The 15168-nt window shown below is 38.5% G+C and overlaps 1 protein-coding gene across 1 annotated transcript in view; it reads left to right on the top strand.

Annotated features, from left to right (window-relative positions):
* LOC124605612 (adenylate cyclase type 9) overlaps positions 1-15168 on the top strand; it is a 176223-nt gene that overhangs the window by 98939 nt on the left and 62116 nt on the right. The window contains exon 7 of the mRNA XM_047137419.1: positions 8411-8566. Coding sequence (XP_046993375.1) covers positions 8411-8566 — 156 coding nt within the window. The remainder of the gene's footprint in view (positions 1-8410; positions 8567-15168) is intronic.

The following is a 15168-nucleotide window of genomic DNA, read 5'->3' as shown; positions in this document are numbered from 1 at the left end:
CCATGTATTTCATAAGGCCACAGTGCGAAAGGGCTATGTTCTTCTACCTCAAACTGATAGATGTAGTCCTTCCTAAGACCAGGTCTTGCAGAGAATACTTTTACATATCTCCACAACAAGCTTCTTAGTTGTTTTTCTCGCTATGTGGGGCACCTTGTATTTGAACACACCCTATTTTTAATTACTTCATCAGCATCTTCCTGGGATGCTGTAAAATTTAAATTTATCTGCACACCTCAAGCCCACAATTCTCCTCCATGTGATCACAAGAATTATTTTCGTGATCGTACGTGGTATAATTTGATTCATTCCTACAAGCTGCAATTATATTATATGTGTGTTCCATTGTTCCAGCACCATTTTCATTAGGATAATAATTAACTTTATTTCACAATATTTTAATAGGATCCTATTCTGTTTGTTCTTTGGGATCACACATCCTACAAACGTTAATCCAATTTTGTCTTTGCCGGTATTTGTCCTTGCAACACCTTTCACAAAATCAGCAACAGCAGAGGTTTCCATTACCCAGTTCACTCCCAATATTTACTGCATGCATAATCCTGGAATTGTCATTGCATTGACGCTAAATCTTCTACCTTCAGTCTCCACTTTCAACATTGCTTGCTTTTTTATCATCTTACTTTTTACACTAATAGCTCCCATGACTCTTAACCATCGTACTGGCAACAATGGAATATTCTGATCCATTGTTACTTTCATATAAATGTCTTCATTACTGATACAGTGTCACTTCCTGAATCCAAAATCAGTAGAATTTCTATGCTACATATTTCTACCTTCAGTGTGGCCTAATAGACTTCCTCAAGTATTAAAATCTATATTATAGCATCACATTTATCATATGCTAAGTAAGTAAATTGACTTATTCTAATTTAGTTCTCAAGTATACCTTATCAGAACCCCAACTAGCTTTCCTTATTTGGGCTGTACATTTCATTCATTTAGCTCCATTTTTTTCTTCTCCATTCCTTACTTCTCTTTGGTTACAGCCATAATTATTATGATAGCCACCGCATCTCCATCCACCCCTACATCTTTCAGTTAGTTCTCTAAAATTGACTCTTATGTTCATACCTTTCTCTTTCTTCCCTGCTATCTTGTCTTCATCCATTACCTCTCCATCCTTCTGCATGTTGATCGATGCCAGACAGAGAATGCAGCATATCCAAGAACATGCAAAATAATGCCATTGTTGTCTTCTGGACTTCCTGTTAACTTATCTTAAAAACTTACAGGCTGTTTGATTAATATGATAGAAATTAGATCCCTCTTCTTCATTGGATCATCTATATGAATTCCTTTCTCAGTAGCTCTGAAAGAAATCTTTTTAACTGTGACACTCATTATCAGAAAAACTTCTTCTGGTGTTTGACCAGTACTGACTCAAAGATTCTTTAATAATTTCGTCATATGTTTTACAAGAGGTTCCCATTCTCATCCACCATGAGAGAGCATCATCCTCTCTGTCTCATTGTATATAGTAAGTCCCTAAAATCAGTTTCCTTGGGAGTCTCAGCTCTAATCTCATCATCACTACCAGACAACCCTGATGATTCAACATGACTTTTATTAACATCTTGTTCCCTATTTATCATGGTACCCTTCATTATAAGCTTTATGCAATGGAAGTAAAGTGTCATTCTTATTGCTATCTAAAGCATTAATGTTTTCCTCATTATTATCAACACTTCCTTGAGTGGCAGTCTCATCACTTATATTCTGAGTATTAGCACTCATCTTGCCATATTTATTGTAGCAGCAATCCACAAAATACATAAATCACAAATCCTAAAATGGTAATGTTAATTCTCACAAAATTATATTGAAAGTCTTTCTTGAACAATATTGTATCACTTATATTAGCTGCTATGGAGTTACCATGAGATTGAAGCTATGTACATCTAGTTGTCTAACCTGCCAGACCTCAACCAACTGCCGGTATTTTGCCTCTGCCAATTCCTGCACTTACAGCACTCGCACCGTCCACTGTGGATGCCTCTCTTACCGCTGGGTTGAAGCCATGCATGCCAGAATGATTTGTCAGCCAGCCCCCTGCCACCTCTTTTCTCTAATAACTCCACTCAGTTCTGTCAAATGTGCCACCTGCACTTTGACAATTACTATGTCCACGTCAATAGTGTAGCAGTTGACATCCACGTGCAGTTCACAAGAAGCTTTAATGTTCCACAAATAATGCCTGGGCACTTATAATGCTGCCTATATTGCTGATACGTTGTTTCATACAACATTCCTGAGATGTGGTCATTATTTTGTTTTCCAAAATAGCATTTGCATTTATCTTTCATAATAATTTTTATAATCAGTGTTTACCGGAAAGTATTCCGTAACAATAGCTCAAAGTCAATGTTCTCTCCTAATGTGCACCTTAAAACATAATTATTGCCAAACTTGACATTTCACAGTGACAGTGAGATTCCCTGCAAGAGATGTCAAGTATAGTGGTATCCCAAAAATTAGAAGAAATGTCCTTCCATGACAAATTGCTGCAGTGGACACGCAAACCACACGAATTGTAGTTTGCGGAAGGTTGCATGTTGAGTAACTATGTTGAGCAGTCCATGAAGGAAAATTATAGTAATTTTCACTTAACTCTAAAATCAGGTTGGCATGACCCCTTTCTTCTAAAGCTTTCTCGATGACGCCACTGGGTTCTTCACTTCACCCCCCCCCCCTTGTTGGGTGCAGCTCCTAACATGCGACCCGTAAAAAATAAATTTTGGAGTGGCTTTTGGGAATACTGTAATGATGCTATAATGAAGCATTCATAGGGATCAGGATGTCCATCATGTTTAAAAATTCTGGATTTACTGCAATACATAGGTGTCTGATTGGTAAAATGGATTGTGGGACAAACCCAAGAGAAGCCTGTGTACAGAGGCAGGAAAGCTGCTGTCACTTATTTAGATAGGCTTCTTATGACCTGAGAACCTTATATGCTTTAATTGTTGCCATAATCATTGGCATTTTGCAACTGTTAACATCAGTTCAAGCTTACAATGATTATAGAGAAATTACCTGTACATAATAAAGCCCCTCAGAATGAAACCAGACTACACTACGGTTCTTGATGAGGCCAAGATTTAATCAGTATTAACTGGTGGGGAGGGGGGAGGGGGAATATTCAGCTATTCACTGTTTCCCCCAACTGTCTTCTGAATGTGTCTTTGCAATCAGTTATGTGTGTCAAATGCAGAATTCTGTGCAAGTGACAGCTATGAAACCAATGAGCTGTAATCAGGCTTTGAAATCTCTAAACTGTTCTAATTTCCAGATACTCTGCAGGCAATCCATCAGTCACACCCAGCAGGTAAAACAGACCAGAATATCCAGGATATATTTCTCAAATTCAAAAATAGGGTGTGTCAGAGGCTCATTAGTATCCACAAGAGACAAGCAATAAATGCAACATCTGAGTAGGTATCTGGGCTATGCAATGTGACTTTTATGCTACCCTTCTCCATACTGTAATATTGTTGAGAAGGTGTCAGTCACAGATCCATCAGATGAAGAGTGCTTGTGGTAACTGACAACAAACTGCACTTGATAAAACCATATTTTATAGCGGTCCTCCTTTGCAAGCCTCTTAGATGTGACAGGGAAGTTGATTGCAGGTGACATTTTAGTGGTGGGTCTAAATTTTTGAGAATCTGTTGGAGTATGTGTCATTCTTTTGATGTGGGACCATTGTTATAAGGCTTGTATGTGGAAGTGTTAAGAAGCTGGCAGAGTTGCCCAACCACATAATCACTGCAGTTGAGAAATGTGTTGGCCTTGTCCATGGAAAGACTGACACCATTACCAGACTTCTGTGTTTTGTCAAAGTGACTACTCCAAAAGAATTATTTGAAGATGATTCGTGACCATGTTGTATGTGAACTAGAAGTTGCACAATTTGCTACATTTCTAATCAGTGAAGAAAATAATCTATCACAAGTGTTTTATTGTGGCGCTGTTCACTTCATCTAGTGAACGGAGCTTCGAAAACTGTTCATAATAAAAGTGGATGAAATTTTCATAAATTTCTTAAGTTGATATGGTACTTTATGAAGGATTTTCCCTCAAAGGGGGCAACTTTCTCAAACATTACTGTGTTTTCTAATTTCCCTCTCAAATTTTGCACCTATGGGGTGCAAATACTGAAATCTTGAAAAGAGCCCTGGAACTTGTTCTGCATTTGAAGAAGTACGAGGTGTGGCTAGAAAAAAACCGGACTAGTACTGGTGAAACAATAAAACGAATGCAATAAGGCTGAAAGTCACGTGGCCTGTCACGTGACTCTCGCTCCGCCTACTGCTTGAGTTTCATCTGCCTCCTGCACTCAGTCTGCCCGTGGCGTCTGTTTTAAGTAGTTGACGTTTTGTCTGTGCGTCGGAAAATGTTGAGTGTACAGAAAGAACAGCGTGTTAACATCAAATTTTGTTTCAAACTAGGAAAATCTGCAAATGAAACGTTTGTAATGTTACAACAAGTGTACGGCGATGATTGTTTATCGCGAACACAAGTGTTTGAGTGGTTTAAACGATTTAAAGATGGCCGCGAAGACACCAGTGATGACACTCGCACTGGCAGACCACTGTCAGCAAAATCTGATGCAAACATTGAAAAAATCGGTAAACTTGTTCGACAAGATCGCCGTTTAACAATCAGAGCAGTGTCTGAGTTAACAGGAGTTGACAAGGAAAGTGTTAGGCAGATTCTTCATGAAAGTTTCAACATGAACAAAGTGTGTTAAAAAATGGTTCCAAAGTGTCTCACAATTGAACAGAAGGAACGCCGAAGAATGATTTGTTCTGACATCCTGGAAAACATTGAAAGTGATCCCACCTTCTTACAAAATGTTATTACTTGCGATGAATCGTGGTTTTTTACTTACGATCCCGAAACTAAACGCCAATCGATGCATTGGAAAACTCCTGGTTCTCCACGACAAAAAAAAGCACGAATATCAAAATCGAAATTCAAGGCAATGATGATTGTTTTTTTTGACATCAAAGGGATTGTGCACATTGATTGGGTACCAGAGGGACAAACAGTGAATCAGCATTACTACATTAGCGTCCTGGCTACCCTACGTGAGCGAGTACGGAGAAAACGGAACGATTTGTGGAGAAAAGAGTCATGGATCCTTCACCAAGACAATGCCCCAGCTCACAGTGCGTTGTCAGTGGAGACGTTTTTGGCAAAACACAACATTCCCATCTTAGATCATCCACCCTACTCACCTGATTTGGCCCCCTGTGACTTTTTTCTTTTCCCTAAAGTCAAGTCAGCTTTGAAAGGAACTAGATTTGAGACTGTTGAAGCAGTAAAACAAAAAGCGACGGAAGTAATGTATGGACTTACCGAAAATGATCTGCAGCATTGCTATGAACAATGGAAAATTCGTATGGAGCGGTGTAGAGACCGAGGAGGAGAGTACATTGAAGGAGATAACATGAAATTGTAAATAATTGTAAATAAATGTTTTTTCCAGCATCAGCCCGGTTTTTTTCTAGCCGCACCTCGTATGTTGCCGAAGTACATAAAAAACCAACAGAAACTTTGAAAAATTGAACATTATTTAGAAGACAAATTCCTTTGTGTAAAACTTGTTTCTTATATCATTATCAATCAAACTTTAGCGCTTTTTAACAAAATATCAATCAAGTGAGTCCATCTTCTATCTGTTTGTACATAGATCTGTTCAGTTTAATGTATAGATTTACTTCTCAGTTTCATAAAGAAAACTGTTATGGAAATGACGACAAATTCTAGCAGATTACTTGCTACAGATGTTACCAAAACATTGTAATCATAAATAAGTCGTTATGTAGATACTGGATTAGCTGTCACAGGTGCTAACAAGAACTACACAGAAAAGGATATCCCTAGTTTCGGGTGCACAGATATTTTGCAAAGCGTGTATTTAAAAATTGTTGAGTAGAGTCCTTCAAAATTAAGGATTGTCAAAGGAGGTTCATGTTTACAATCTGAAGTTATTGCAGAACTTCATTTTGAGAAGTCCTCAGGTGACAATTGCAATGGAAGAACTAGTGACAAAAAACATTTGACCCCATCAACAGCTGATGTACTGAAAGGAGAATATTTTAAATTTTGTGAATATTCTGAGAAACAGCTGAAACAATTCATTCCTAAGGAGGACAAACTTGGTCACTTTCTGATAAATTTACTACAAAGTGCAAACCATGATTTCACTAAGTTTGTACAGAAGCTGTTATACATGTTTCATAGAAATGCTGCAGTTGAAAGAGGCTTGTCTGTTTAAGAAGTTTTAGTTGAAAACTTAAAAGAAGACACAGTTGTTGCGGAAAGAAGTGTTTACAATGCAGTGCATTTGTTTGGTGGTTACTTGATAGTGAGAAAGAACTATGGACATTACAAAATCAGTTATACTAGCTGTGAAGACTGCATCATCGCAGAGAATACAAGCTTTAGAACAGAAAAATTCTGATGAAAATTAAGTGGCCAATTTTAAAAAGAGAACTGATCAAGAAATAAGAGTTCAAGGATTAAAAAAATGAGTGTAGAAAAGACAAAGAAAGAATCTGGAGTTTTAGATGTTGAAATTTCAAGTTTCAGTTAAAAAAAATTAAGCCCTGAGTTTCTTACAGTCAAATTTAATATTGTTGACATAAATTTTATACTTCCATAATTATTATATCGTCTTAAGGAAAATTGTAAGTTTTCATTACATTACTATGTTAAAACAATTTGTGCTGTTTTGTTGATAACTGACATTCTGAGCCCATGACTTTGTGCAAAATACAGGTTGATTCTTACAGAGAAGATATCAGTAACCAGCTACTTTTTATAATGCTGTTTGTTTATTTAAATATCACTGTTACTGGTTTAAAACTCACAGGTTTATCATTATGTGACTTGTTCATGTCAAGATACATTTTACGTTAACTTTCACTTTTTATTTCCCCATATGCTGAAATTTCTTTGGAAAAGGGGGGGGGGGGGGGGGGGGGTACCCCACAACCAAAACATGATGTGAGACAATGTCTATTTAACTGTAATTGTGCCTCACAATGATTTTAAATGATGTAAACAAATGATTAAAGTGATGATGTTGTGGTTATTTACATTGAAAAATACATGTCATTACGTCATAGGGACTAATGACCATAGATGTTAAGTCCCATAGTGCTCAGAGCCTTTACGTCATCACTGGAACGTAATGACACGGAGTTTTCAACACAAATAACCAAAACATCTTCATTTTAACAATTTGTATACACCATTAAAAATCATCGTGAGGCACAATTGTAGGTAAACAGACACTGTCTCACACCATGTTTCGATTGTAGGGCACCACAATCCCAAGGAAATTTCCTCATATGAGGGAGTAAAAGATGAAAGCTAATGTAAAATGTATCTTAATGTGACCAAGCCATTAGATGATGAACCCAGCACTATTTAAATAAATAAGTAGCATTATAAAAAGTAGCTGGTTGCTGTTATCTTCTCTGTAAGAATCAGTCTACAAGACAACTTATATTTTAATTAATTTAATGGTAAATATATCTCAAAATAGCCATACACCAGTGTAGGTGGGTAGTGAATGTTTTTATAGCATTTGATGAATGGTGTACTATGAGTCATACATAACAACATTATTCATGTTGTCATACAGTTTAAGTGATGTAGGAATTATTACATTCAGCATTGAATTTGATCTTCTGAAGATCGATACAATCCCTGATTGTCCACACATCAGTTTTACAATTATTACAATAGTTACTTCTTGTTTTTCCAGAAGTAGTGTTGCAGTTGAAATGTTACTTTTACTCCTTTGTTAGTTGTTTCCATCCTGGAATACCCAGTTTCATAATATTACTTGAATATTTTTTACTATGTGAATCACTTTTTCTTGTAACTCCTAACTATACAAGGTAAAAGTTTTGATACACTTCAGCAAGTTATGTAAAAGATATATGGTGAAACTCAGTTAAAGCATTACATGAAAAGTAATAAAGTATTTGATTGCAACAATCCAGATTTTGAATGCATAGCAGTGAAATATAATTTATTGCTCTGACCTAAAACTAAAGTTTAAATACAAAAAAAGTTCATCTAACATAGGTGAAAATTTTAGAGTTAATGGTAATTACCTTTAATCTTTGGTATTAAATGCCCATATGTGTGTAACTTGAAGTACTGATGATATCTTCTTCTGGATGTTAACACCTACATAATTTTAGACTTCCTGTTGAATTTAGTTTGTTATTTTTGTAGCTTCCTGATATACTGATAAGAGTGTTACAAAGGTATGTAATGATATGAGAGTTGGAAAGGAAAGGATTGTGTAAGAAAAACTAAGCAAGTATGTTCTAATCTAGACACACAGTTCTGATAACAGGTAGAACCTCATGCTGAAACAGAGCAACTGAGGCCAGTTAGCACTCTCGGGGTTCCAGTCTCAAGCAGTGATCAGCTAAGCATGTGTGCATCTGTTAACAGCCGCAAAGATTCTGGAATTCGTAGCAACAGCCGTCGCAGTAGTATTCAACAACAGGTAAAAACCCTAGAATTTGGTGTGAGGAGCATTTTTGTTTACTTAACATCTGAAATCTCATGCATGTGTCATGTTTGTCCACAGACTTTGCACATAATGTTCTCTGCCATCTTTCATTTCTTTTGATTTGGTTACAGTAAGACGCTCCGGAAAACGCAAAGACTTAGAATAATGTATGCTTATGCTTGCACACTATCAATGCATTTCCTTCTTCTCCCATACGTTTTGTCACAGACCAAAAAATTTTTTGTGATTATTGTGTGGTTTGAATTATGTGTGACTCAGTTACACCTACTCTTTTCTTCAAATTTCATTTTAATCTGTTTCACCCAACTGCCATGCTGCTGTGTGCCTAGTGTCATTTCAGTTGTTCTCCCACGGCCTTTATTCATATGTGTATATGGTGTTTTATTTCATCATAGAATTATCATGAAAACATTAATACCATGGTTTTTGACAAACTTATTTATGAACACAAGAGGGGGAGGGAGGGAGAGAGAGAGGGGGGGGGGGGTTGGTGGGTGGGTGGCTGGCTGGCTGGGTTGACTGGTGGGCAGAGAGAGGGGGTGCGGGGGCATGTCGACGCATGCATATATGCGCACACACATAGTGAGAGTGACGTGAATTTTCAATATGTATTAGTACTAGAGCACTTGCCTTGCAGTGGTAACAAAAAGCAGAACTTTTGCAAAGCAAGACTGGATGAAACTGCAATAGTGTTTGCGTCAGCCACAACAAGTGGGGCGGGGTGCTTGCATGTCCATAATTGCTTAGGACTGGTGTCGGTAAGACATAAACCTCTCTTAAGCTATGGGGTTTCATTTCGGAGGATAGCAAGGGTGAATGTGTACAATAACCAACTGGAACACCTGTGTCGTGCCTGTCCATTTACCTTTTAACTGCAGCAAGTGATCTACATCAGATAATTTCATCAAAGGGCACATGGACCAATAAACTTACGAAGCGCAATGAAGGCAACACCAAATTTTAAGGGACTAAAGATCTTACAGTCCCTGAGCTCCAGTAGTATTAAAGTAAGTCAGAACATGTAGAGGTTAAATGAGTTAATGACAGGGGGCCACAGAAACAAGGTTACAATTGGTGGAGGTGCATTAAGCTCTGCCAGAAATCTTTCTATTTCGGTAATTGAAAAATTCAAGTGAGGTGGGCTGTTGCAGTTAGAGTAGCAACAATAGTTACAGATTAAAAACATAAATGCTAAAAACTAAAATTGTAGCCAGAAACAAATTTTATTAGTTTCGTGCATAAGTTGATAGCATTTTTGTTTTGAATGTTGGTATTCCGGTTGTTATGTTTTTATTTATCAATTGTCATTTTTTATTTGTAGCTCACCGTTCGGTATTTGAGTTTACATATTTTCATTTTGTCACTGGGACATAGTGAGTGGGGCTGTGGATGGTGGAAAATGGAGTACCAAGTGGAAAAATTATAACATTTCCAACATATTCTTCTGTTTCGAGTTCAATAGAGGGGTGACAGCAACGAAGACAGCCAGAAACATTTGCTCTCTGAGGTTTGATGAAGATCATTTAAATCCATTAATCCACAATGATCCATGTCATTTGTACTCGAGAACTGGCAAATGTGAAGAACCGTGGTCATTCCACCATCGTGCAACATTTGCATGCAGTGGGAAAGATTCAAAAATCGGGTGTATGAGTACCACATGTTGTAAACCAAAGTCACAAAAATCAGCGGGTGGCCATATCTGCATCTGTGCTTGTTCATCATCAATTGTCTCTGAACAGCACCACCATTCCTATACTGTATCATTATCAGTGATGAGAAATGGTGTGTTTATGCTAACATAAAGAAAAGAATTGTTGAGCCCAAACAAAGCAGCAACTTCCCTTACAAAAACCTGCCCTTCCACAATGGATAATGTTATGGATCTGGTGGAACAGCAACAATGGGGTGTACTACAAATTCCTTCCCTGTAGTGTAACCATCAATACCCACATTTATTGTCAACAACTGAGACATTCTGCAGATGTGCTCCAAGTGCAACAACAAGGAAGACTGCGTGAAGGGATGCTACTCCACGAGAATGTCCATCCGCATTCTGCTAGACTGACAATGGACTGGGAAATCATTCTGCTTCCACCTTATTCACCTGATCTTGCACCCTCAGATTCTCACCTTTTTTCTTTCTCTGTCAAACAACCTTCAAGAACTTCCTTTCTAGATGAGAATGCACTACAAACATGGCTCAATGAGTTCTTCATCTCAGACCCACGTGATTTAAACTGCTACTGAATGGAAAAGTTACCCCAGCATTGGCAGACTGTTGTAAATAGTGGAAGCTAATATATTATTCCAGAATGAGATTTGCACTCTGCAGCAGAGTGTGCACTGATATGAAACTTCCTGGCAGATTAAAACTGTGTGCTGGACCGAGACTCAAACTTGGGACCTTTGCCTTGAATCGTGCTTGGGTAGCTCCGTTGGTAGAGCAATTGCCCGTGAAAGGCAAAGGATCCGAGTTCGAGTCTCAGTCCGGCACACAGTTTTAATCTGCCAGGAGGTTTCATATCGGCGCACACTCCGCTGAAGAGTGAAAATCACACTCTGGAAATGTCTCCCAGCCTGTGGCTAAGCCATGTCTCCACAATGTCCTTTCTTCCAGGAGTGCTAGTTCTGCAAGGTTCTCAAAAGAGCTTCTGTGAAGTTTGGAAGGTAGGAGATGAGGTACTGGCAGAATTGAAGCTGTGAGGATGGGTCGTGAGTTGTGCTTGGGTAGCTCAGTTGGTAGAGCACTTGCCCGCGTAAGGCAAAGTTCCTGAGTTCGAGTCTCGGTCCGGCACACAGTTTTAATCTGCCAGAAAGTTTCTATATATTATTGATGACTTAAGTATCTGTTTTATGTTTCTGTTGTGTTTATTAAACTTATGGGAAAACACCAAGAACTTACACACCAGCCCATTAAGATTTACAAAGCATTTTAACAGTGCTTTAAAAGAAAGACTTACACTGTGCTGTGAATCTTACTGTAATACTGTAATTACTAATGGATTTATTGCGTTTCAGGAGAATTTCAGAAAGACATACACATACACAAACTTTACAGTTAGCAGAGGTGCCCTGAAATTTGATGAAAACACAATAAGTTCATAAATAATTATACAACTAGTCCTTACAGCCGAGTGGTGAAGCACAGTTGTAGGCTGAGTTTATTTTAAATAACCCTTTAGGCGAAACCAATGCTTAATTTCAAGACATTACACAATTGCAGTAGCCACTCAGTTACACAGACCAAGTGGGCAAAGCCCAGAGGGCAGCATGCTAAAAGAAAAATAAACTGAAAACAATTAACAGTTAGAGGGCTAGTTAAAAAAGCTGGCCAGCTGCCATACCAAAATAGGTACCTTTCATCAGTCATATTGCAAAACTCTGTAGTAAATGGAAATGAGCGTTGGGCGTCATTGGCCGGGAGGCCCATTATGGGGCAGGTCCGGTCGTCTATGTGCAGGTCTTATTACATTCGACACCACATTGGGCGACCTGCGCGCCGGATGGGGATGAAATGATGATGAAGACAACACAACACCCAGTCCCTGGGCGGAGAAAATCCCCGACCCAGCCGGGCCCGTAGGACAGCAGGCCACTCAGCTATCGGGGTGGACATTCTGTAGTGAATTTCACAGTGAAGCTACTGACAAACAATTCATTAAACAATGGGTAATACTGCAACACATACACACAAATAGGGTTAAACGTAGCTCAACTTAGATGTAAGCCAATATACAAGCTTCTGTAGGCCACAACATGAAATCAATTGGACCAGCTATGAGGCCTAAATTTAAAACAACGAAACTCTTGTCTCAGAATCTGGCAAAAACCCGAAGAGATTCTTGTCATACGTAAAGCACACCAGTGGCAAGACTACAGTGCCACTAAAGCAAAGTTATTAAACACGGTTTTCCGAAACTCCGTAACCAAAGAATATGAAGTAAATATTGCTGAATTCCAATCAAGAACAACTGCCAAGATGAGAAACACAGAAGTAGATATCCTCAGTGTAGCAAAGCAGCTTAAGTCACTTAATAAAGGCAAGGTTGCTGATCCAAATTGTATACCAGTCAGGTTCCTTTCAGAGTATGCTGATACAATAGCTCCATATTTAGCAGTTTTATACAACTGCTCACTTACAGAAAGATCCGTACCTAAAGACTGGAAAATTGCTCAAGTCACACCAATACCCAAAAAGGGAAGTAGGAGTAATCCGCTGAATTACATTGTCATATCATTAACGTCGATTTGCAGTAGGATTTTGGAACATATACTGTGTTCGAACGTTGTGAAGTACCACGAAGAAAACGATTTATTGACACGGTCAGCACGGATTCAGAAAATATCGTTCTTGTGCAACACAACTAGCTCTTTATACTCATGAAGTAATGAGTAATATCAACAGGGGATGTCAAATTGATTCCATATTTTTAGATTTCCAGACGGCTTTTGACACTGGTCCTCACAAGTGTCTTCTAAACAAACTGCGTGCCTACGGCATGCCTATGGAATATCACCTCAATTCTGTGACTGGATTTGTGATTTCCTGTTAGTACGGTTACAGTTCATAGCAATAGATGGAAAGTTATCGAGTTAAACAGAAGTAACATCCAACGTTCCCCAAGGAAGTGTTATAGGTCCTCTATTGTTCCTGATCTGCATTAACGACATAGGAGATAATTTGAGTAGCCGTCTTAGATTGTTTGCAGATGATGCTGTCATTTACCGTCTTTTAAAGTCATCAGATGACCAAAACGAATTGCCAAATGATTTAGATAAGATATCTGTATGGTACGAAAAGTGGCAATTGACACTGAGTAAAGAAAAGTGTGAAGTTATTCACATAAGTATTAAAAGAAATCCGGTAAATTTCGATTATGTGATAAGTCACACATATCTGAAGCCTGTAAATTCAACTAAATGCTTTGTGATTACAATTACAAATAACCCAAATTGGAACAATCACATAGATAATGTTGTGGGTAGAGCAAACCAAAGACTGTGATTCATTGGTAGAACACTTAGAAGGTGCAACAGGTCTATTAAAGAGACTGCTTACACCACACTTGTCTGCCCTATTTTGGAGTGTTGCTGTGCGGTGTGCGATCTGAATCAGGTGGGACTGACAGATGACATTGGAAAAGTTCAAAGAAGAGCAGCTCATTTTGTATTGCGAAATAGGGGAGATAGTGCCACAGACGTGATACATGAATTGGAGTGGCAGTCATTATAACAAAGGTGTTTTTCGTTGTGACGGGATCTTCTCATGAAATTTCAATCGCCAGTTTTCTCTTCCAACTGTGAAAACATTCTGTTGGCACCCACCTACATAGGGAGAAATCATCATCACGATAAAATAAAAGAAGTTGGGGCTCGCACTGTTTGATAGTGGAACGGTAAAGATACAGCTTGAAGGTGGTTCGTTGAACACTCTGCAGGGCACTTTATTGTGAATAGCAGGGTAATTACATAGATGTAGAAATCTGAGTGGATACTGACTAATTTAACAAACACTATTCGTATTATAACTCAAGGCAACAGGCAATAGGTCATAGGAAATGTGCCTCGAAGACACTACAGTCACTCATGCTGTTCAGTAATGAGGCAAGTACACAACAAACTTGACATACATTTGCAAATATCTGAAGCATGAATAACACCGATGACTGCCTTTATCTCACAACAGCAGACCAGAGTAATGACAGAATTACCTACTAGGTGTGGAAGGTAACAGGATGTCACAACAGAGCACAGAATTAATGCCCATTACGAAAGAGATAACCATAGTCCACAAATGGGCACGCAACAGTTCCCCAAGCCGGCTTCCTTCCTTCAATGGTCAGATAAATGACAGTCGAGTTCCCAACTGGCATGATGGCGCCAACATCTCTCCACAGCAGAGGCCACTGCATTCTAGCAGTGTTTGGCCAACGAAGAGTGCTCACATGTCCTCAGTCAAAACTGACCACCAACTACCAATGCTGGTGAGCCAGTCACTTCTCCCGTAACAAGTCAAGCTCCAGAATATATGCAATCCATGACTGCACATGCGTGTGTTCTGGTGACATGTGAATAGAATCAATACCAGCAAAGATATCACACATGCATGACACAAACTATGTCAGCACTCCCTGTCGGAGCACATTTGTGACACTACAAGTGGCATAAGGCATACACAACACTTGCTGTTCTGTTTGAGATTCCCTCAATATCTGTAATAATGTTTTCAATTTCTTGTTTACAACAAAGCCTTTGCCCATATTTCCTTCCTGCTATGTTCTTCTGTAATAAAACAAATGACTATTGTTTATTTTTTCCCATACTTCATGTAATCCTACAATATCCCATTTAATGTTATTTAACTCATCTTCCAACTTCATGTGGAACATCTATGGGCTCTAACCCCCTGCAATTTGTATTTATATGAAAAGCAGTACAGGTGGGCAAGTGAATCATAGTTAGTTAGTATCCCATCTAGTTACAAATACACAAAATCCAGGAATGCAGTCTTAACTGTAAGCTTAAAAAACGACATTTCCAGGGTGCTAATAGTGAGGGTTGATCAAATAGAA

The sequence above is a fragment of the Schistocerca americana genome, chromosome 3 (assembly GCF_021461395.2).
Source record: "Schistocerca americana isolate TAMUIC-IGC-003095 chromosome 3, iqSchAmer2.1, whole genome shotgun sequence".
NCBI lineage: Eukaryota > Metazoa > Arthropoda > Insecta > Orthoptera > Acrididae > Schistocerca > Schistocerca americana.
This window is presented reverse-complemented; position numbering and strand designations above follow the sequence as displayed.